Below are 21,756 nucleotides of genomic sequence, written 5' to 3'. Positions count from 1 at the left end.
CTGTTCACGTCGTGGTAACCCAGGCGGTAGGTGCATCCGTATGTCCGGAGGCAACGAACGCAAACGACACATGGTGAAAGCGTTCGAGTCCCACAGAGGCAAAGTACATTCACGGGACATCAGTCGCAGCCCAGCCGCAGCGTCTGTTCGCGAAAGCTGAATCAAGAGAGGTTGACCACTTTCATGTGCAGATCGGGCGGCTTCGTCGGCGTGGTTATTCCGGCTGATGCTGCAATGTCCTGGAAGCCATTGAAATATTATGTTGTGTCCCTAGTCATGGCTGCGATGATACATGTGTCGAATTTCTGAGGCCACTTGTTCATTGGGTCCGTGGCGCATTTGGCTTTGTATGCACTGAAGTGCTGCCTTGGAGTCACTAAAGACTGTCGATTGTTGCGACCGTAATCAGCAATCTCTTGGAAGATTATGCTGTGCCCTGTTTCCAGAGCATGGTAGTGTACTTTCCTGATGTCGGATATCATCTGCTAGTAAGTTGTGTGATGTAATGCAGATTCGATACAGTGAAGAGCTGCCTTAGAGTTATAAAATACGACTCATTTCTCTGTCAGCTCTTCGGTGACGTGCGTCATAGCGGCATGGAGAGCTGCAAGTTCTGCCGACGTAGATGTAGTCATGTGTGACAATTTGAATTTAACTGTAGCCTGCTTAGCTGGAACGGCGAATGCGGCAGTTGAGTTGTTGAGTGAGATCAAACGGTCGGCCTGTATACGTATGCACACATGATATGTTCTGGACCTGTAATAGGAGCGTCAGTTGCTTTAGAACCGGCGATGGATGATTGGCCTTCTTTGTAATTCTAGGAATAGCAAAATTCACTTGAGGCTGTCGCAGGCACCACAGGGGAGACCAAGCTTCGCCGCCGGTATATAAGATGACGGCATGTACTCTTGATGAGCGCCAATCACTCTTTAATAGGCCGCTTGAGGTCTCTCGGCTGGTAGGGAGGCTAAGTGATGCTCGGGGATCATTGACAGATGCCAAATGTGTGCTCGGAGAGAGTCAACAGCTGCGTGTGTCCGGATCGTATGGTCTCCCGCGATGGGAATTGTTGCTGCTGTTACGGTGGACCGAGACAGCCCTAAACACGAAACTGCTGAAAAGCGACTGAGCTAGATGACGAATATCTCAACATCTAATGAACCACTGCAGGAGCACATAAAAATTGTGAACAAGAAGGCCGCTGCGAGAAGCATGAAATAGATGACCCTAAAGCAGTTGATAGATTCTAAATGTTAAGGCGAATAGTTAAGGTCGTTTGTCACGTCATGGTGACGGTGAAGAAGCAAACTCTTACATAAAATATAGATTAAATGCTGAGGTTTTACGTGTCCAAATCACAATATAATTAGAAGGTACACCTGGTAGAGGGCTCCGGATTAATTTGTATCTGTATCCCTATATGTTCTAGAGTGATCGCTTGCGCTCACTTACGTTCGAGATGTACACAATATAATTAGAAGGTACACCTGGTAGAGGGCTCCGGATTAATTTGTATCTGTATCCCTATATGTTCTAGAGTGATCGCTTGCGCTCACTTACGTTCGAGATGTACGCGCAGCAGTTGCGTCGCGAGCGCAGTCTGATTTTGCAGCACTCTTTCGCTATCTAGCAGACGACAACATTCAACAAATTTTAGATACACTAGCTGCGTCTAAACACAAACGATAAAAGCGGCAACATGGTGAAAACTGGTCACCGGCAAAAAGTTTTAAACACTGGACGAGTGACACTATTCAAAACAAGCAGCGTTATTCAACACTAGATCAGGTGACAACCGTGAACAGGTTTTGTGAATCGTCAAATGTTTCAACTTCGGCTGTTCAAAGCTGAGCCGCTTTCACTCGCGTCGCGCTGTTAGCAACAGCAATAAGATCGCACAGCAAGGTGCGAACATAACCGACGAGTTAGGTATCCGGGAAACGGGAGCGCACGCACTGATCAATTAAATCGCTTCTCATTGCGCGCGATCATCATCATCAGCCTGGTTACGCCCACTGCAGGGCAAAGGCCTCTCCCATACTTCTCCAGCTACCCCGGTCATGTACTAATAGTGGCTATGTTGTCCCTGAAAACTTCTTAATCTCATCCGCCCATCTAACTTTCTGCCGTCCCCTGCTACGCTTCCCTTCCCTTGGAATCCAGACCGTTCCAATCCAGACCGGTTATCTTCCCTCCTCATTACATGTCCTGCCCATGCCCCCCCCCCATTTCTTTTTCTTGATTTCAACTAAGATGTCATTAACTCGCGTTTGTTCCCTCACCCAATGTGATCTTTTCTTATCCCTTAACGTTACACCTATCATTCTTCTTTCATAGCTCCTTGCGTCGTCCTCAATTTAAAGAACCCTTTTCGTAAGCCTCCAGGTTTCTGCTCCATACGTGAGTACTGGTAAGACACAGCTATTATATATTTTTCTCTTGAGGGATAATGGCAACCTGCTGTTCATGATCTCAAAATGCCTGCCAAACGCGCCCCAGCCCATTCTTATTCTTTTGATTATTTCAGTCTCATGATCCGGATCTGCGGTCACTACCTGTCCTAAATAGAGGTATTCCCTTACCACTTCCAGTGCCTCGCTACCTATCTTAAACTGCTGTTCTCTTCTGAGACTGTTAAACATTACTTTAGTTTTCTGCAGATTAATTGGCAGATTCCGCAGATTACGCGCTATACTTCCCTGAAAAGCACACCGTTAATATGTGCGGGCGTTTATTACATCTTGCGATAATGTCCTCGCCGTAGGCTTTGATTTGCACAGATGCGCTGCGGTCGGCTGTGCTCCTTGTGATTGTGCGCTCCGGGCTTGTAGCCTACACCAGTGGACATTAAAGTTTCCTTTCTCTCTCTAACTCTCTCCCTCTCTCTTTGGTGTCCCTATCAAAAAAGAATATCACGCTGATGCCATGGCGTGCCATGAATCGTACTTTGGTGCCGTTTTAGGTTCCGCTAATAATAAAGCACTTCATCAACCTCAAGAAGGCGCTTCAATTTACGGGACAGCTCGTGATCAAGCAACATCAAACGTGGCACCAAGCTCGTGGAATAAAAATACGCAGAACGTTCTTTAAAAATACATTATTATCTTAGTTCGTATTTCAGCAAGAAGCTTTAGCTTAAAGCGAATTCCCCATTTTTTTTTTCAGATGCATGTTGTGAAATGCCTATTCATAGTACATTTTCGGACTTGGAATCAAGATGCAACGCATAATAGACGTGTCTTACAAAATTCTCGTGTCTATATAGAGCGTTTACTTTCTAAGCTGCAAACGTGATGCTCTAATACTTTCATGTTCTAAATTTTGGTACCTTTCCTAATTGATATCATAAAGCAAACCTTTCTTTCAACAATCACTATAGCTCTGTCTTTTACCATTAAATGCAATAAATTTTATGAAAATAAAGTCAGCCTCTGGCAATTATGAGAGAATGACGGTGGTTCAACCACCCTTGAATTAATAAGGTGGGCACATGCGCCTTTTCTAAGGTCAAACCATTTCTAAGGAATAAAGCATTTTAAAAGGAAAAACAAAGAGTTCGCATTCGGTAGAAGCAGAAAGTTCGCAGGCGAAGACTTCGACTCACCCGCGTAGGCCTTGAGCTTCTCGAGGTATGTGTCAGAGGCCGAGTCATTGATGAACACGATGACTTTCATCTCCGTGCTCGAGCAGGTGACGTCATATTGAACTAAAGGAATAGAAAAAGAAAAACTGTGAATCCATAGCTCTGAGAGGTCGTCTGTTACAACAGCGCAAGTTTCCGCAATAATGCTTCGCCGCGAAAACCGATCCACCTACGAAGCTACATTTTGGAAAGAGAAAAACCAGTCAAGGGCAAGAACGTTCACACGTTTCCTTACTTCCGAGTTTTTCTGCACCTTATTCTCAGCTTTCTGGCTTCTTTCACGCTGTTACTTCAGCTTATTCTGCTAATCACAAAACAGTTGGCAATAACTAAAATCAAAATGAAAATGCACCCGGAAAGTTAGCAGCAAAATGCAGAGAACTTTCGCCAGCACACACAAAAATTTGCCCGCGAAGCCTTCACGTCTTGCATTCGGAGTAAGGTCGCTGACGGTGGCTAATAATCTTGTTAAAGGTCCCTAGTGCCTGTACACAAGTTCTCTGCACATTTTCTACAATAAATGTCCAAAGTTTTTACATTTACGGCGTGAAAGGTAAAAATAGTAGTAAAATACATTAGGACAAGTTCTTTCTTTTTTCCTTTTTGTAAAAGTTAATTTGCCTTCGACATCACAAGTTCTCTACACATCTGTAGACAGCGCTCGTGTCCATACGTGTGCACGTCGTGAACAAAGCCTCAAATACACACTTCCTACTCATGTGCTCTGGCTTCAAGTGTTCTGATAGGATAAAGGGAGAAAAAAGCTTTTCGTCAAATGAATTGCGCGCTATTCAGAAATCCCTGCGAGCCGAAGAATCTATAAGGTAATTTCGCAGTTCGCTCTATAAAGCTTGCCGTCGCAGATATTTTTTTCACCGCTTATCTTCGTTTGTCTTGCTATACACGTTCTTGATAGCTCATCGCGCATGGAGAAAGAACGCTTTGCAACACGACGGCGTTCACAACATAATACTTCAAAGAATATGCTCATTATTTTATTAGCGAATCGTTTCCACGGACCTATAATATATTAACTTATGTGTTCGTGACAACACAGGCTAGAGCGCCTTCTTCTTCTCTAGTTAAGTGACCCTGTGCCCACCCGCGTTAATTATTTAGCTTGAGTCCTTTCATCGTTGATATTTGCGCTCGCTTTCCTTGTAACTACGGATTCGCTTACAATAATGACACTATGCTGAAGAGCTAGCATATGGTAAAGAATGCATAAGAAAATTTAACAAGATGCTATAACTACCTAATGATGGAGCGCGCTTTCTGCTTTCGCAAAAAAAGTAAACTATCTATACATCAAACTGCTTTTTGTAAAGAAAGAAAAAATAATACACAAATGTAGCCCCAGAAATATGACGTTGAGCGATTATCACCTACGAAGTACCAACATGAGGAAGAAATATGACATTGCGTCTTCAGCTGCAGTTCTCTCTAAATATTTAATTGGAGCAAGCATCGACGAAAATCCACAAGTGTAACACAACGCTCGGGTTTGATGTATTAGGCAAAAACCTGCACAAGATATCATGAGATAGATAACAAAAATCCGAGGAAACCTAATCCCTTCTCATGAACTGCGAATGCGAAAGCATTAATGCCCAAATGAACAACGCCCCGTAGGTGAGTACTGGTAAGACACAGCTATTATATCCCTCAAGAGAAAAGTATATAATAGCTGTGTCTTACCAGTACTCACCTACGGGGCAGAAACCTGGAGGCTTACGAAAAGGGTTCTACTCAAATTGAGGACGACACAACGAGCTATGGAAAGAAGAATGATAGGTGTAACGTTAAGGGATATGAAAAGAGCAGATTGGGTGAGGGAACAAACGCGAGTTAATGACATCTTAGTTGAAATCAAGAAAAAGAAATGGGCATGGGCAGGACATGTAATGAGGAGGGAAGATAACCGATGGTCATTAAGGGTTACGGACTGGATCCCAAGGGATGGGAAGCGTAGCAGGGGGCGGCAGAAAGTTAGGTGGGCGGATGAGATTAAGAAGTTTGCAGGGACGGCATGGCCACAATTAGTACATGACCGGGGTTGTTGGAGAAGTATGGGAGAGGCCTTTGCCCTGCAGTGGGCGTAACCAGGCTGATGATGATGATGATGATGAACAACGCTGAGCGACCTTTCGAGTTATGAACTCCTCGCGGTCAAGCAAGCACGTTGACACGCTAGGCAAACGGCTCCTAGATAGCACAAGGTTGGTGGACTTCAATTCGTGACGTCCTGCTACCTTGCCCGACTGCAACAGAATCTAATGGAGACGCTCCCGATTAAGCCGCAGTGATTTTGACGTCATCGTTTTCATCAAGCCGGGCTTGGAAATTGAAATTTCGATCCAAGTAGCGTGATGTCATAACGCAGAATTCACAGGTCTGCTAACAGGAGTGGAGGCGCCCACTTGGCCCAGTGAGTAAGACACTCGGCTTCTGAACGTGGGGCTGTAGGTTCGAAACTCACTGCCGCAAACGTTTTATTGTGATTGCAGTTTTCTGGACACTCCAAGCGCATTTACGCCGTCGACGTCGGCATCTTTTGATGCTCCCGCATCAAAGAGATAAAGACGTGCTCGACACTCGAGAAAGCTCGACTAGTTCGGCGCCTGCGTAATAAGACCACCTGCGATTTGTTTTCTCGCCCGAGAGCTGAGCAGGCCTTCGCACTAAGCGGGTTTTTCTGCTAAGTAAAATTGCGTTAAATCATCACTTATAGCCCTATGCCAAAAGGACACGTCGTCAGGAAAGGCAGAAATAAAATGTGAGCATTTCGTCAGCAGTTCCCTTTATTCATAAATATAATGTTGCTGCAATTTCGAACCAGTATGCGCTAACTATAGTACAATTTTTAATGTAGCGTGTTCCTTTTTAAGTTTGCACAGCTTTCAGGCAAGGAGATGACAAAGACGTACTCACAATAAAAAAGAAGCGGGATCTATGGTAAGGATGGCTAGCGGTGACCAGTGCTTGCGTCACCAACAACTCCGCCTGTGATTTTCACTGCCGTAATATATTGCGAAGGCTTTGGTCCTTAGATTGATAGCATTGTTGTGTAAAAGTGTTGCAATCAGCTGAAGCTTAAAAACACACTGTGAGATGACGTAGAAACAGATTGAGAAACTGTCCTGATCCTCGCGAAAGAAAGGACTGTCGCGCATCTGGCGGGCTTTTCGCAAAATTGGGCAGGCAAGAATGCGGGAATTGCAAAATCTGCGACTAGCGCAGTAATGGAAGACAGATTAGGCCAGAATCTATGAGTAGAAGGCGGCTACAACGAAAGAACAAAGGCAGCGTATGCAAAAGCAAATATACAGCTCAAAGTTGGTGTCACTGTCATGAACTAAAACACGTTGACGGGCGAAAGGCCTCTGCTGATTCCTAAGAACGTGTCAGAAATTTGCTATCTACGGCGATTTGTCTTTGTTGCCCGATTTACTTCTTTCCTAAGAAAGGTATCTGAAGTGGATGTTTGAAAATCAAGCGGCTTCTCTTTCCTTCCTTCCTGTAGAGTACTTGCCTTTTCAAACGGCAGTTTTATTTTATTTCTCGCTTTTATATTTTTCTGTCTTTATATATTAGGAACTGTAGTTTAAGCTTGAATCGCGTTCGTAGAGGTTGTGCGGTGGGTCAGGGGCGCTACAAAAACTAAGGTTTTCTTCTTTTCGTCAATCATTCTACCAACACAATTATTTTTAACGATGAACCAACCCTCGAACAAACTAAGATCTCTGCTATTTCATCCCCAAACCTGCGAACGCTTTGGCATCTTAGGTCATGTTCTGATCGAAGAGTGTCTGATCACAGAATCACAACTATTTCCCGCCCTAGTTGGCACTAATGTCCTGTAATTCACTCTCTCTCTTCTGGCTCGTGTACATAGCGGTAAATATTTGACGAACGCCATAACAATATGAAAATGAACATTTCCCACCTTGCCGCAATTCTTCTTTGCAAACATATTTCCTCGTTTATCAGACAAATGAATTCTTTCTGAGATTAGCGCTTTCTTCCGAGAATATTTTACTCACAAACTTTCTTAAACTTAGCCACTTTTAGGCTGAATTCTCCACAAGGATGTTTCATCTTTCAGCGTCGTTGCATTAGCAGGAGATTTTCTTCATACATGTAGCTTCCTGACACTTTCCTTGGACCGCTTTTTCTGTACTAACAAAAAAGGAAAAGCCTCCGAGATTTAAAAATAGAATGCCTTACTTTATTTCCTTTTACAACTATAGAACCAAACCCTTCTATAAGACGAACTAATCCTTCAAACATCGGCAGCACTCTCCAGCAATTTCATCACCTAGATTTTACCAAACTTAATCCGCCTTTAACCTCCCCGTGATATTCTGCTTCTTCGCATGATACTGTTTTACTTTCTGCAGTGGACTGGCGTTTTCTTTATTTTTATATTTTGCTGTTTACCGTTATAAATATGACCAGTAAACTCGCAGAACTTTTCTACGAATTTAAAAGGTCAGCTTTTTCATTGATACCTATTTCTTCTTGTTCACAGAGGAACCAGTGCTTCCAAACACCCTCAGCACGCTAAGCAAGAAGCACGCAGAACGCAGCACATCTACAGGCTGCACTGAGCAGAGACACCATCCCACGGATTGCGTCCCAGGGTCCAACTCATCAATATCGCAGCAGCAACCCCGGTCTCCGACGGGGTGAATTATTGAGTCAAGTCGGGGGCCTCTTGAGTCGCGTCTTGCCCTGACGCGGAGCGAATTTATTGTCCCAGGAGCTAGAAACGTCGAGCGAGCGTTTTTATTTTGCACACGACACGCAGCGCGCGTGTGGCCTGAGTTTGACGACAAGGCCGCCACGCGTCGAGATGACCTTTTGTCTCTGCTGTAGCGTTTTTGAAGGCGACACTGCTTGGCGTTTGAAAAGGCAGGAAGGAAAATGCTTGTGTTATTTTCATACGTGCATCATTTGGCGACGTTTGAACGCCTCAAACTGCGACGTAAAGATTTCTTTTTATGCAAGCTCGCATGTGTCTACGTGTCTTCGTCGACAGTTGCTACGCTGGCGTATCATAGTTGAAAAATGTGCAACAAGCATTGCAGATTGAGCTGCATTAAATAAAGGGGCGGAAATGAAACAAAATAATAGCTAAACACTCATACGTGCGCATCAAGGACAGCGATGTTAGCGTGAAAATGAACACTGTATAGTGCGAGAACGAGTGAAGAGATTGATCACTGCAATGATAGCTAGAATGTGGACGCATTTCTAAATTATTCAAAGTACTTACGCGTATTGGCAGATCCACTGAGTAGTATAAAGGACCCCCTCCCCCTTCCCATTCGATAAATAAGGCGTGCGTTGACTTGAGTTTAATAAAACACTCTTAACTCTGTCAGTAGCATTCTTTTTACTTTTGTGCGTTTTGTGACTTTTGTTTGGGCCTTAACCAAACAAGATGGCTGAAGCCATGTGTCAACGCGCGAATAGACCACAAGACATGTCGTTAGCGCACTATGATTCTACAATAAATGGCCCACTTGTCGTTAAAATGGCCAAATATCAGCGTCATATTATTAAAAACCCTTCAGCTGCATATTGGAGTACGTATTCAACAGAATGTAAAGCGACCATCGGGCGGTGCTACAAACATTGTTAGATTTAAATTCAACCTCGGTTTTTTGCGCCTAAAACAACCTGCACCTATGTTTAATTTATTCGACATATTAGTTACCGTAATGAAAATTACGGAGAATGTAAGCGGTAGCTTCCCTTTGCATTCACGAAATGCTCTCGTGAATTAGCGAACAACAATGCTGGTTGAGGTGCGCTCCTTTCGCGCAAGTTGCTCTACGGCATCAGCGGTCACTGTCTATATTTGTTTCGCCAGCACCGCCCCTAAAGTTGCAAAAAAGTGGAAGAAGTATGTTCGATGTCTTTATGCTTGCTCCAAGTGGCAGTGCGACGCAATGATTTGGCCATATAACAGCAACGGTTGTCGCAGCCACCAGAAGTGAACCTCTATTGCCTTGAAAAAAATTGAATTGGAGGTGCTTCACGGGACCATTAATGCCGCCCGCCTGAAAACACAATAGGCTAGCGAGCGCGAATCTGGCGCTGACGTCAAAAATTCAGCGTTCAATGTGCGCTTTCACCCAAACAAATTCTAGATGTGCGCAACGCCAGCGCCGTGGTTACGGTAGCATCCAAACACTACTTGCACATGACCAGGCCAGGTGCACGATCGCACGTTATGGCTAGGGGTACTAACCATGAAAAACTTCCACGTTCCATCCACGTTTATTGCGACTATTTTCTTGCCTTCTCACTTTACTTTCTCGCTCCGGATTAATTACTCTGAGGAAAAAAAAACTATGTTCTCGCCGGGTACTTGGTTAATAACTGAGCGTAAGGCCGTTGCGCAAAAAGGCGCGACGACACACACCGGTCGTGGCGGAGCGAAATTCACTCATTTTATCTGTCTCATCTTTGTCGTGGCGCTTTCTCGCAGTGGCCTTACCTGTATCATGTAGCAATTATTTCACGCCGCCCGTACTGCGGAATTTATAACGTCGACCACACCAGCGCGCACGTGTGACCGCTTCCGGCATCCGCGGCGAAAGGCCCACCACATATGCTCTGCCTTGTTTTGAACCCCCTCCCAAACCATCCGGAACCACACACCGTTACACAAGACAAAATAAAAACGAGATAAACGGAACAGCAAGTCCCCGTACACACAACGTCGAGAGCACGTCGGTAGAGATAACGCCGCGACATGCGCACCCCAAACGACAAGTAGAGATGAAGGAAGCAGTAAAGAAAAATGAAAGTACCACCGGACAGCCAAAAAGAAAGGAATAAAAGGAGGCCGTCAGACAAACTAGAGGGAAGGTTTGTACACAAAACGCATGCAACGCAGAGGGGATAACGGGACAGGCGGGGTGCTGGGTGCGCAACGCCAGCATTGCGGGTCCAGCACCTCGTTGGGCACGTCCGCTCCGCGGCAATTGCATCACACGGCCGCACGTGCCTGCTGCTTCCGGAATCCCTCTCTGCGTACGTCTGCGCAAAATCCATAAAGAGACGGGATGAAGTGCGGCTATGTCTTTGCATCCTTGTGCGTTCTACGTACCGACGTGCTGGGCTTCAACGGGGCAAAGCAGAAAGAGTCTTTGCTCCGGGTGATGTCTTCCTGCGGGAGCACGAACTTGCGAAAAACGGCCGGACTGCTCGGCGAAAAGAAAAAAAACATTGAGCCGCGGAAGAGATATTAACGTTGACGAGACGCTCCCGCCTTCGGGGCCTATGAGTGAAGCACCGGGTGTTGCATTTTGCGGATGATACGCGTGTGAACGAAATATGGTTCCGGTAGAGGAGCCTGAGCAACCGAGCGTTTGTGGAAGCAAGGCGGCCGGAATAAACGAGATAGTACCATGAAAGCGACAGACCTCGGGACTCGGGACGATGATGCGGCGCATATGTATTAATCCCACAGCAGCTTTCACTTCGACCAAATAGCAATAGCTCCGCATTCGCTGCAGTTCGTACCCGAAAGAACAACAGTGGCATGTGAACGCTGAGCGGACTTTCAATCGTGTCATCCTTCATTGTTTTATGTGTCCCGACAATAGCACCGACGACTAAATACATATCGCTAATGAATTACTTTAAGTAAATCTGCTGTATCGGAGCAGTTGGAAAGCTTATTGTGAATACAGCAGGGCATGGCATTCCTGTCACGGCGAGTGGAACGTTGTACCAAGAGTGGTTGCGCCTCAATTTCTCCTCGGCAGACGTGACACACAGCATATAAAGAAACAGAGGCATTCATTTGTTAAATTTAATTGACTCCTTTGCAAAATGCAGGAAATGACCACTCCTGATTTGAAGGGACAGTCCTGAGGCTCTACCAATAGATACCATTCGCTTCAAAAAGGTGGAAGACGCTTAAGCTTCGGCTTAAAGAGTGGAACAAGATAGCATTCAAAGATCCCTGACTGCTTCTCACGGTTTCCGGCAACTGGAGCGTATGTAACCGTAAAGTTTACCGAAAATCGCTGGCCGCGAACGCTATGCACGAAGGCGGGCTTTCTGGTACAAAAACGGCCTCTTGGGTGGGCTGCGACGCGGCAGAGGCGAGCGCTATCTGGAGGTATTGCAAGGAACCGGGCGCGCTGCTCCGTGTCCTGCAAGATACCCACGCGCCGGCGCACGCAAATGGCGGACGCCGTGGCAGGTGTACGAATGGTAGAAACGCTGGAAAAGGGGTTTCTTTGAGTTTTCGCTAACAGAATTGTGTTTTCTCGTATAGTCGAATTACAATCCGACGCTTTCTTGTCTGTAGGTTGTGTCTAAGCCGTACTTTACGATTTTACTAAGTAATTTAGCTTGAGAAATTCAATTAGTTCAGCAGCTTCCTTGCGCCACATGGAGGGCCTGGGGATGGGTGATTCGAGAATCATTGTGCAGAAACTACGTCCGTTGCCGAATTTTCCGCGACACTGGGCCCTTAACGCTATCGCGTTCAAACGCTACCACGACGATGATCGCCAGCAGTGGCATGACAATCATCACACTTCGATGATGCACGAGATGAGACCAACTGAAAAGTGTCGCAGTTTGTCAGCACCGAATAGATTTAGCAAGACTACAGCTGACGTTTATTGTCTCTTCCATTAAGACCAGTGCATGCCCCACGGTGTGGTGTACATACAGCTCCACAACATGAACGCTAATGCGTGTGTGGGCGACGCTACTGCCAGCAGCGGAATACCAGAATGCTGCGCTGTGTCTTCATGCAGAGCCGACTGAGCAAAGTGTGACAGTGCGTCCACTTGGCTTAGTAGTTTTTGCAGCCAAATGCGCTGCGTTTCTCTGGAGGCCTTCTGACTCTGAGTACAGGAGCTACGCAAGCGCAGTCGAATCTAGTACTGAAGGATGGCACGAACGCACAATGTGACCTTACAGTTGCCATCAAAATAAAACAGCTGCGTAAGAACATAGCCTCATGCCTTTAGCGTCACCTTAAGAATACGGGAAATCTTTCTAAGCAGGCCATCAGAATGCGTACAACGACTCATAGGCCGCGTGCTCCCACTAGGCCTAATACACTCATAGGCCCGCAATCTATTCAGGGAAGGAAAGGTAGTTTCGTGCTGTTCCTATAAGATAAAAGTTATCAAGGCAAGATTACAGCGGCTAATCGAACTTTCCAGAGGTTAAACGTCCGTCTGTTATAATGGCGACAAATCGTTGTCTTTTGACGTCGCTGCTGCTCGCGACTGCTGATCCGGGCCCTCTTACAGCAGGATTTAATCGCAGTGAAATATGTAGGAGTCAGACCTCTTTTAATTAGCGCAGTGTCAGCGCCCTTCCATGTGCGGCAGTCGTTACTCTTCGGTAACGAGTCAGCGGCAGCGTCGGAGATCAATTTCGTCGAAAGAGGGGAATCTAACACCAGGACAATGCATCTTGCCGCACCGCTCTGACGTAGTTTCTCTCTCGCCCCACTCCTCCGTACAATGCTTTATCCGCTCTTGAACAGAGATTTCTGCATTCCTTTTTTTTTCTTTTTTTCTCCTCAGAACGAGGGTTTCTCTTCTCGCCGTCGCTGTCGTTAATACGCGGGGCCAGTAGCCGTACTTCTCTGTTTCCTGTTTCTGCCTGCCCTCCGCGCCCAGAGCTACGACGATGTCACTCGGCTCGGCTGTCGCTTATCGGGAAGAGCTCTTTCGATGCCTACCGGCCGGAAACGCCATCGGTGGCACGATCTCGGAGAGTAATGGCGTGTCACCGTTATTTTCTATATCTCTGAGTGCATGTATTTCAATCTCTCTCTTTCTATGCCTTCCTACTAACCTCTGCTGCCCTTATTTTATATTTTATTGTTTATTTAATTCCCTGTGCCATTCCTTCTACCGCGCTCGTTCTTTTTTCGCGATCATGCTCCGCCCCCCCTCTCTCTCTCTCGCTATTATAGCACGTTGCTGTAGAATCTAGAGATTGTGCCCATCTAATTAAGAGTTCAATCCAGCAAATCAGAATCAGAATCGGTTTTTATTGAGATGATTAGAAAGTTTACAAGATGTTAACATACAGAAGGAGGTCCCAAAGTCAAAGACTGCAATGGGACCTCCTTTACAAACTAATCGTAATAAAACACACTACAGCAGTTCCAACAAAACGCTAACATGGAAGAATTGCAGGTTTTAGTATGAATAGCATGACTGAAGAATTACATGTGCATAAATGTCAAGCAAAGGAACTCTAACATAAACGCATAATCGATTATGCGTTTTACAGGTACTGAATGGGCGGTAATTTGTTAGTGCGCATTCATTTCATAAACATTTATCTGAAGTTATATTTTTGTCTGTTGTGAGCCCCTGTGATCATTATCGTGCTTGAGTAGCAGCTTGGGCTTGTTGGTTTTCCATCCTGCTAGTAACAGCGCAAAATGTAGACAAGAGACGAGACAAGAAGACACCACAAGCGCTGACTTTCAACAACGTTTATTCCGAAAGAAACACGGCTTCTTATAACCATTGCCCACAGTGTCGCAGTCACGTGATCGCACATCATGCGAAACATGCACTTTTTTCTTTTTTGCACTCAAGATAGTGGTTGCACGTGCAAAATCTCAAGTTCTTTTTTTGTCAGTAACAAGGACGGCGTGCTAATGCATTGGTCACGAAGTCTGGTAATCTCGGCTGCCTCAATTATCTCCCGGACCAGCTGGTCATTGTGTTTCTTCAGCACTTTACAGCGTCTGAATTCTGCGGCGCAATCTTTTGAGGGGCAATCCCTGATATGGATGCCTAGATTTCTGTTAGCCTGCTCGACGCTAAGTTTGTGTTCCTTTAGTCTTTCATTTGTGCATCTCGAAGTTTGCCCCATATACCTTTTTCCACATTTCAGAGGTATTGAATACACCACGGCTTCTGTGCACTCCACAAAACGATTCTGGTGATTAATCGTGCACCCTTCCTGGTTTATCGGGTCTTCAGCATTGACGCGTTGGCAGAGGCTTTTTAGTTTTTTTTGGGGCAGTAAGCACTACATTAACTCCAGCTTTGCGCCCAATCTTTTTCTAGCGGTGAGATAAGTTGTGCACGTATGGCAGGGCCACGGTCCGTCGCTTTTCTTTCATTTTTGGCTTCTCGCCACCTGGCTCGCCATGGGCACGCTCGAGTTTTAGGTTCTTGCTCATTTTTTCGGCAACGGACACAAGAAGGTGCGACGGGTAACCAGCCCTAGTAAGCCGGTCAACCTGCCGACGAAAACTTTGTTCCATTGCGTGGATGCACGATTTTTTGAGCGCATTTGTTAGACAAAGGTTTGCAACTGCTCTCTTCACCAGTTTCGAATGCCCTGTTTTTGCTCTGTTGCCCTGTTTGCCCTGTTTTTGCAAGAAAAACTTGTTCATGTTCATTCATGTTCATCTACAGTATTTCTGCAATTTCTCAAATATGTCGCAGCAGTTGTGTTGTCTTTGTTTCTTCTTTTCCTTTCTTTCTTTTTCTTTCTTTATTTCTTTATGGCGGCGAACAACCACGCGATTCCTAAAATACCCTTTCATGGAGCTCACACCAGGTAGTATCCAACATGTCACTTGCATATATATATACTCGTTTGTCACTGGCTTTTGCTTGATTTCTACCCGCTGTAACGCGCGGTATTGGACGCTTTCATATGTTTTAGAGGATGCATGTTTTATTGACGCACTCACCCCCCTTTGCATGTGCTCGTCACATCACTTAATGAGTTTAGTTCTCCTGTTTCTATCTCGAGCACACCGAAATTTACCCGCCGCCGTGGCTCAGTGCCTTGACGGGGAGGAATTATTTACTAGTCGCGCGGCCACCGCATTTGTTCTATTGATTGATTGATTGATTGATTGATTGATTGATTGATTGATTGATTGATTGATAACAAAATATGGACGCACGAGCATTTTTACACTTCGCCTTCATCAGAATGAAGCCACCAAGGATGTTGCTGCAGTGGTATCTACAGCGTTCAAAGAATGCGTAGTTGATGGAGCATCGCTTTAATAATAAGGGTTTTTCTACTATGTCTTATTTCGTTTATTGGCGCCCCCATGAATCTTCCATCTCTAAATGTTTGAACAAATGTTTCCCTTTCTGTAGGCGCAGATAGATATAAGTAAGTAAACTTGATTTGATTTTATATAACCACAGGCATGTTAAAATTCCCGAGTCCTGCACTATGTCGTCTCGCACTGAAAACCTTTATTATACTCCCATATTATCCCTCAATCGCTTTCACACTTGCTAGGCGCCGCAGGTAGCAAGAGAGTTGGTAAAAAATTGCTCTCCATTACGCACCCTTGCTGAAAGTACCAAGCTGGTCTCAAGTCTTGATGTGATCCCTAGTTTTCCCTCTGATATTCCCATATCTCTATTTCACGTTTCACTACCTACCTACCTACCTACCTATCTATCTATCTATCTATCTATCTATCTATCTATCTATCTATCTATCTATCTATCTATCTATCTATCTATCTATCTATCTATCTATCTATCTATCTATCTATCTATCTATCTATCTATCTATCTATCTATCTATCTATCTATCTATCTATCTATCTATCTATCTATCTATCTATCTATCTATCTATCTATCTATCTATCTATCTATCTATCTATCTTTTTTCTTATTTTCCATCTCTCTCCTGGTATGACACAGCCCAATAATTATGAGTACCCTCCTAAAACTCTGGCTGGTGGCATACGAGGAATTTTCACTGCACAGCACAAGTGCCTACATGCGCAGAAGGTTGCCGGCTTCTCTGTCATGCTGAGAAACACTCAATCGGCACAAGTGATGCTCGAGCATGTTCTGTTGGTGAACGAAAGGCTAGAACCCAGAACGCCGAGCTGTCCTTTCACACTGATTTTCTTTGACAGCGATTCGTGTGGTCGTTCACAGACGTATTTAATTAAACCTAATTATCAAACCACGGGTAGTTATGCCGACATTTTATGCGTGCGCGCAATCGTGGGTTTTTCTTACTGCACACATTTAAGACCAAGTTCGGGCAGAGACACCTTCTTGAAGAGATAAATAAATAAAAATCAGTGACAGAAAAAATGTTTAAGCATGAGTTCCTGTGGCTTTTAGAACGTGTTTTTTTTATAAGTAAATGTTTTTTTTAATTCACAAATTCATTAATTCTTGATGAACGCGTTGATAATTTCACAGCGAAGTGACAATGAAAATCTCCTGACTAATTTCCCCATTGTTAGGTATCCCCCCCCGCGTACATTCTTACGAGCAAGACCAACAGACCAACAGAGAGAGAGAGAGAGAAACAAAAGGGAATGAAAGACAGGGAGGTTAGCCAGCGTAAATACCGGCTGGCTACCCTGTGCTGGGGAAAGGGTAAAGGGAATAAAAGGAGAAGGAAGATAGAAAAAAAAAAGAAAAATCCACACAGTAACGCGATGTTACGCGCAACAATAGTCAAAGGCGGTCGCACAATTCACGTCCTTAAAAACTTGAGCAAAGCACTTAAGGCCTTGAGTGCCGAAACGCGTCTGGACCAGTGCCCTAGAACTTTCTCTTCTGTAAAGTTTCAAGACGCATTCATCGCCTTCTACGCTTACACATTCGCATAGCAAATATGAAATTTCTTGCTATTTAGGGCGAATTCGGCCTTGTGGGAACGTATTATCCGACCTTTCGTCCAGAATACCTTTTATTGGCGATATGTTTGTTATATTTGTTGTAAAGATTTTCCGGAAGTTAGGTCTTAAGAATTTTCCTACGATATATAGAAAACGAATGATAAACAATAAACGCCAGCCCCGATTCAGTCGATTCGTACATCATTCGTATGCGAGAGCAGTTCGAGAGAGAGGGCGACGACGAGCGGTGATAGCGAATTAGGCAACGTCGATAGCGCTGAGCAAGCACAAATAAGCGTATGAACATAGCACTCCAAGTGGACGTGCTTCTGTATCCACTGGAAATGTGAACGACCGTTTTGGTTGTCAAGCCATTGCACAGAACGAAGTGGAAAGATGCGCACAGAACGAGGGTTTTGGGTAGCGCACAATAAATAGCAGTAGGCGCCGAGGAACTCCGGTGAGGCATTTCAAAGCAAGTTTTATTGTGTGCCCACCAAAATAGAGAGAGGGAAAAAATAACACAAGAGAAACAAGTCTGCTTGTTCCACTAGACGGAGCGATATACCTCCAAGAACACTCGTTAAGATAAAGTAACGCAATGAAGAGACGACAAAAAATAAGGGGGACCTTCTAGAAACCCGGTGTCTCACGAAAAGTAGCGAACGCGGCCGGCACTTCTGAGGATAAAAGGTTCGTCGGAGCGTGCGCGGAACACAGCGACAAATTCGGCGCACCTCGGTGAGCGAAAGAGCGGCGCACGAGAAGCCGAGCGCTACAGACACGAGCAAGGAATAAGTTGAAGACGAAACCGACGTAAATAAATAAATGGCCGGGAGAATTATTTCAAAAGAGAAGCAAGACGAGGCTAGAACCGTGAAGCGGCGAGAACATTTCATTCCAAGTGCGCTCGTGCGGAACCCCGTTTGAGCCGGGAGAGAAAAATGACGTTACGGGGAGCGGGTCTCGCGGAATATGGGTTTTCTGCACGCCCGGAATAAGCCCTAGTAGCTTGGATGGTGTCGACTGGCTTTACCCTCTTGCACGGTCCGAGTCGAAGCCCTGTCATATCTGCCTGGGGCCCAATTTTTCGTTCTGGTTCCTTTCGCCATTTGCGCTTTCTTTCAAACGGCGTTCGCAGTTTGGCAGGTTATAGAGGCTCTATTCCTAGAGCGAGATAGAGAGCAAGAGCTAGATTAGAAAAACATTCACCCTGTATAGTACCAAATATCGGCATGAAAAAGCGACGCAGGTAGGCTAGCAAAAGTAAACTCATCGATATGCCAACGTACTACGGTATTTCTTGTTTATTATACACGATGAAAAAAGGGCGTTGCTAAACTGAGGTTAGAGGATGCACTCCGAAGCGCTAATTTGTATATCAATATTGGCTAAAAAAATAGATGTTACATTAGAATTCACAGTGTTATTGTTGTGCAAACAGGTACTTAGAACGACAAGACCGAGTACGCCCGCAGCAACTTGCCACAGGAGAAATAACCTGCACAAATAATATTCACACGACTGTATACAGCAAGAATTGGAACCATGGAAGTATCACCATAACAAGCGTGAAATGCGAAACCGGAGGACTTGTGTTTATGCTTAGAAAAAATTTCAATTGCAGTAATCATAGTTGGCCCGCGTTTTGATAGACTCATTGCTGTGTGTCCTGAGGGGTGTCTGTCTATGCACTAAAGTCAGCACGAGCAATAACTCTTTGAAACAAAGAGCAGAGGGTTTGTCGATCACTATACCTCTCGTGAAATTTTGAGACGTCTTGAGACGTCTGGAGTGCTCCTAAAGAGCCTTCCCCTAAGGAAGACAAGTCCACTTGTCTATTGGCTACAATTGCTTTCCTTGTACCACTATTATTCATCTAAATAAGCCTCGTTATACATATAGAGGAGTAGAGACCCAAACACACTAGCGTAGTGTCTGACGGATAGCATGTCATTGGCCTAATTGTACGGCTCTTTTATAAGGACTGCACATGCATGCTTGATCTATAGACTATAGAGAAGAATTTCTACCAGCGCGTTATAAATGTGTTGAGTCACTTCAGTAGCAGCTGTAGAACTGGCAGAAAGCCGCTAAAATGAACAACCAAAAATGGCCAGTGTCCGTATTCACAAACAAAATTTTACACTAGAAGTCTTCGTATGAGAAAATATCAGGCAATCTCGATGCCTGACACAATATTAATGAAGGCAGCCGGCCAATTGCACAGAGCGCTCACAAACTAAAAGCTTTGGGAATTCGGCTCCGGTATATTGCATAGGGCTTCCTATGAGGCCCGACAAGTGCCCTGAAATAGAGACCCAACGAGGGCACGCAGTTAATAGCTCCCATACTTGATAGCTTGCACCCTTTGGATCCTCCTACGTCGGTCAGCGTGCGCACGAACTCTGGCCGGGGAGCTGCGCTGCGTAGCACGAGGCCGGCTTCCACCGGCGCAACGACGTTGAAGCATGCCCGGGCATCCGGAAATAATTGCCACGATGCGGCGCGCGCCGGCAAACCAGCCATTACGGTGCCGCTTCCTTTATCCTCTTCCCCCTAGTCAAAGGCTTCAATTTGAACGAGCCCGCGAGCAGCAGTGGTGTGTATACCCGTGGCCTGCTCGTCTTCTCGTCGAGGCATAGTCGTTTATAACACGCCGGGGCTCAGCTCAACAATGAACGCCGCGCGTGAGCCTGCTGCATTTCGGGCGAGAACGTAATGGCGGCCGCGTAAGATGTGCGCCGGCGCGCTCTACTGCGTTATTTGTGCCTAGGCGGGTACGCCACGGCGTGCGAGAAAATGCTATACGACGGCGCAGCGCTCCTGATAGCGGTGGTCAGGAAACCAGCGCACCCGGCCATTGGGATTTGATTCAAAAGAATAGCGCTCATGGGAGGAAGCTCCAAGTGACTATGATGCGGTCTGTGGATACCCTCTGCTCTTTTAGAGAAGCACCAATTCTTGAGGTCGGCCTCTTCAACCGAGTTCTGGCTGGCTAGCTTCGACACGCTGAATAATTCTACTACACGAATGACTATACGAGTTTATTCGTGCCACTATTATATGTTTCCGTAGAGTACTAGAAGACCAATCGACAGTCGAGCTTGTGTATAGACTGTGAAAGTTAAGCGTGAAACTTTGGCTCAAAGGTAGCTGCTTGTCTGCATAGGTTTTGTGCGATCTGTTGTAGATTTGTAGGACTTATACATACATGTTTACATGTTTTAGATACATGTTTTTATGTCTTACAACCGAAGAATGATTGCTGTAAAAAAATGACAAGTTTGTTAACAGAGTTAACATGTCTTCTCCATCTGATGTACAGCGGCTCCTCAAAACGCAAACATCTCGTTTGGTCGCCACTATTCTTGCTTCATCCATTGACACCTTTATTTATTCGAAAAAAAAATTGCTTCGCTTCATCGGGGATGCAGGGGCAGTAAGGAAAGTGCAACATATTGTGCGTGCTTCTTAGGGTGTATACCCCTCGTCCCTACGAAAGGCTGCAGAAATGACGATTACAAATACACAAGTGACATTTATTCACACATTACAATGCTGATATGCTAAGCTTATTATACAGCCAGCGGGGGTACTGTGGTCTAATCTTGCAAGCGTTATTACTCCCTATTCGTAGTGGGCCCAGCGTTGTCAAAGGTAATGGCCGCAGATTGCCGTCCCTCTGTCTTGCTGCCCGAGTCTGTTCACGACATTTGGATGCCCTACGTGTCGAGCGCGAGGGCGCCATAGTCGAGCAACTGGTAAATTGCACACTGGTAAACCTTATAATTGCTAACGAACACAGGTTTGAGTTTGATGGATTAGGCGTACTGTGGCAGAGCGCGTTTTCCTTCAAACACGACGGCTCCCACTCGGATCGACAAATGCACCGCCGAGTTACACCTCTCTAAAAACCAAGTGACAGCATAAATGTAGCTCCTATTTCGTCATGCCTGGTGCGACAGCCGCGCCATCTGGGCACAGGAATGTTCGAGTAATGGTTTTTTCCTCTACGCAACGATACCAAAGTATGGTGCTTGGGTAGTCAGGGTTGCAAAGATATAGGCGTTATTATTATTATTACATGTTTTCGTTGCAAGCCTGTAACCTTACATGTAGCAAGCGACGCCCCCCCCCCCCTCCTCCGGCACCCTCTTTTCTATGTTGACCGAAGCGAAAGACGTTTTACGTGAAAATAAAACCTAATTGAATTGAAAATGTTCTCGATTGCTCTTATGGCCGGCTCATGCGCGGTCTGCACTCGTGTAGGTCGGTGCTTGCGCCATCGTTACAATGGTCTCACGAAATGTCGCTTTTGTCGCAGCCAGCAGCCGTAAAACAGAGCAGTCAGTCCCTGAAACACAAACTCGGCGAGCTGCGTCCACACCCGTCCAATGTCAGCTTTGTTGTGTTCAGGAGAGAACACTTTGCACTCACGCGTAACCACACGTGACAAGAAATCACTGC

The 21,756-nt window shown here is 45.4% G+C and overlaps 1 protein-coding gene across 3 annotated transcripts in view; it reads right to left on the bottom strand.

Annotated features, from left to right (window-relative positions):
* The window catches only part of qsm (Zona pelucida superfamily protein qsm), a 262,953-nt gene that overhangs the window by 30,353 nt on the left and 210,844 nt on the right, over positions 1-21,756 (bottom strand). For all 3 annotated transcript variants that reach the window (XM_075692082.1, XM_075692084.1, XM_075692083.1), the window contains one exon: positions 3,605-3,706. In XM_075692082.1, coding sequence (XP_075548197.1) covers positions 3,605-3,706 — 102 coding nt within the window. The remainder of the gene's footprint in view (positions 1-3,604; positions 3,707-21,756) is intronic.

This window comes from Dermacentor variabilis, chromosome 5 (assembly GCF_050947875.1).
Source record: "Dermacentor variabilis isolate Ectoservices chromosome 5, ASM5094787v1, whole genome shotgun sequence".
NCBI lineage: Eukaryota > Metazoa > Arthropoda > Arachnida > Ixodida > Ixodidae > Dermacentor > Dermacentor variabilis.
Note: the sequence above shows the minus strand (reverse complement) of the source record. Positions and strands in the feature narration are given on the sequence as shown.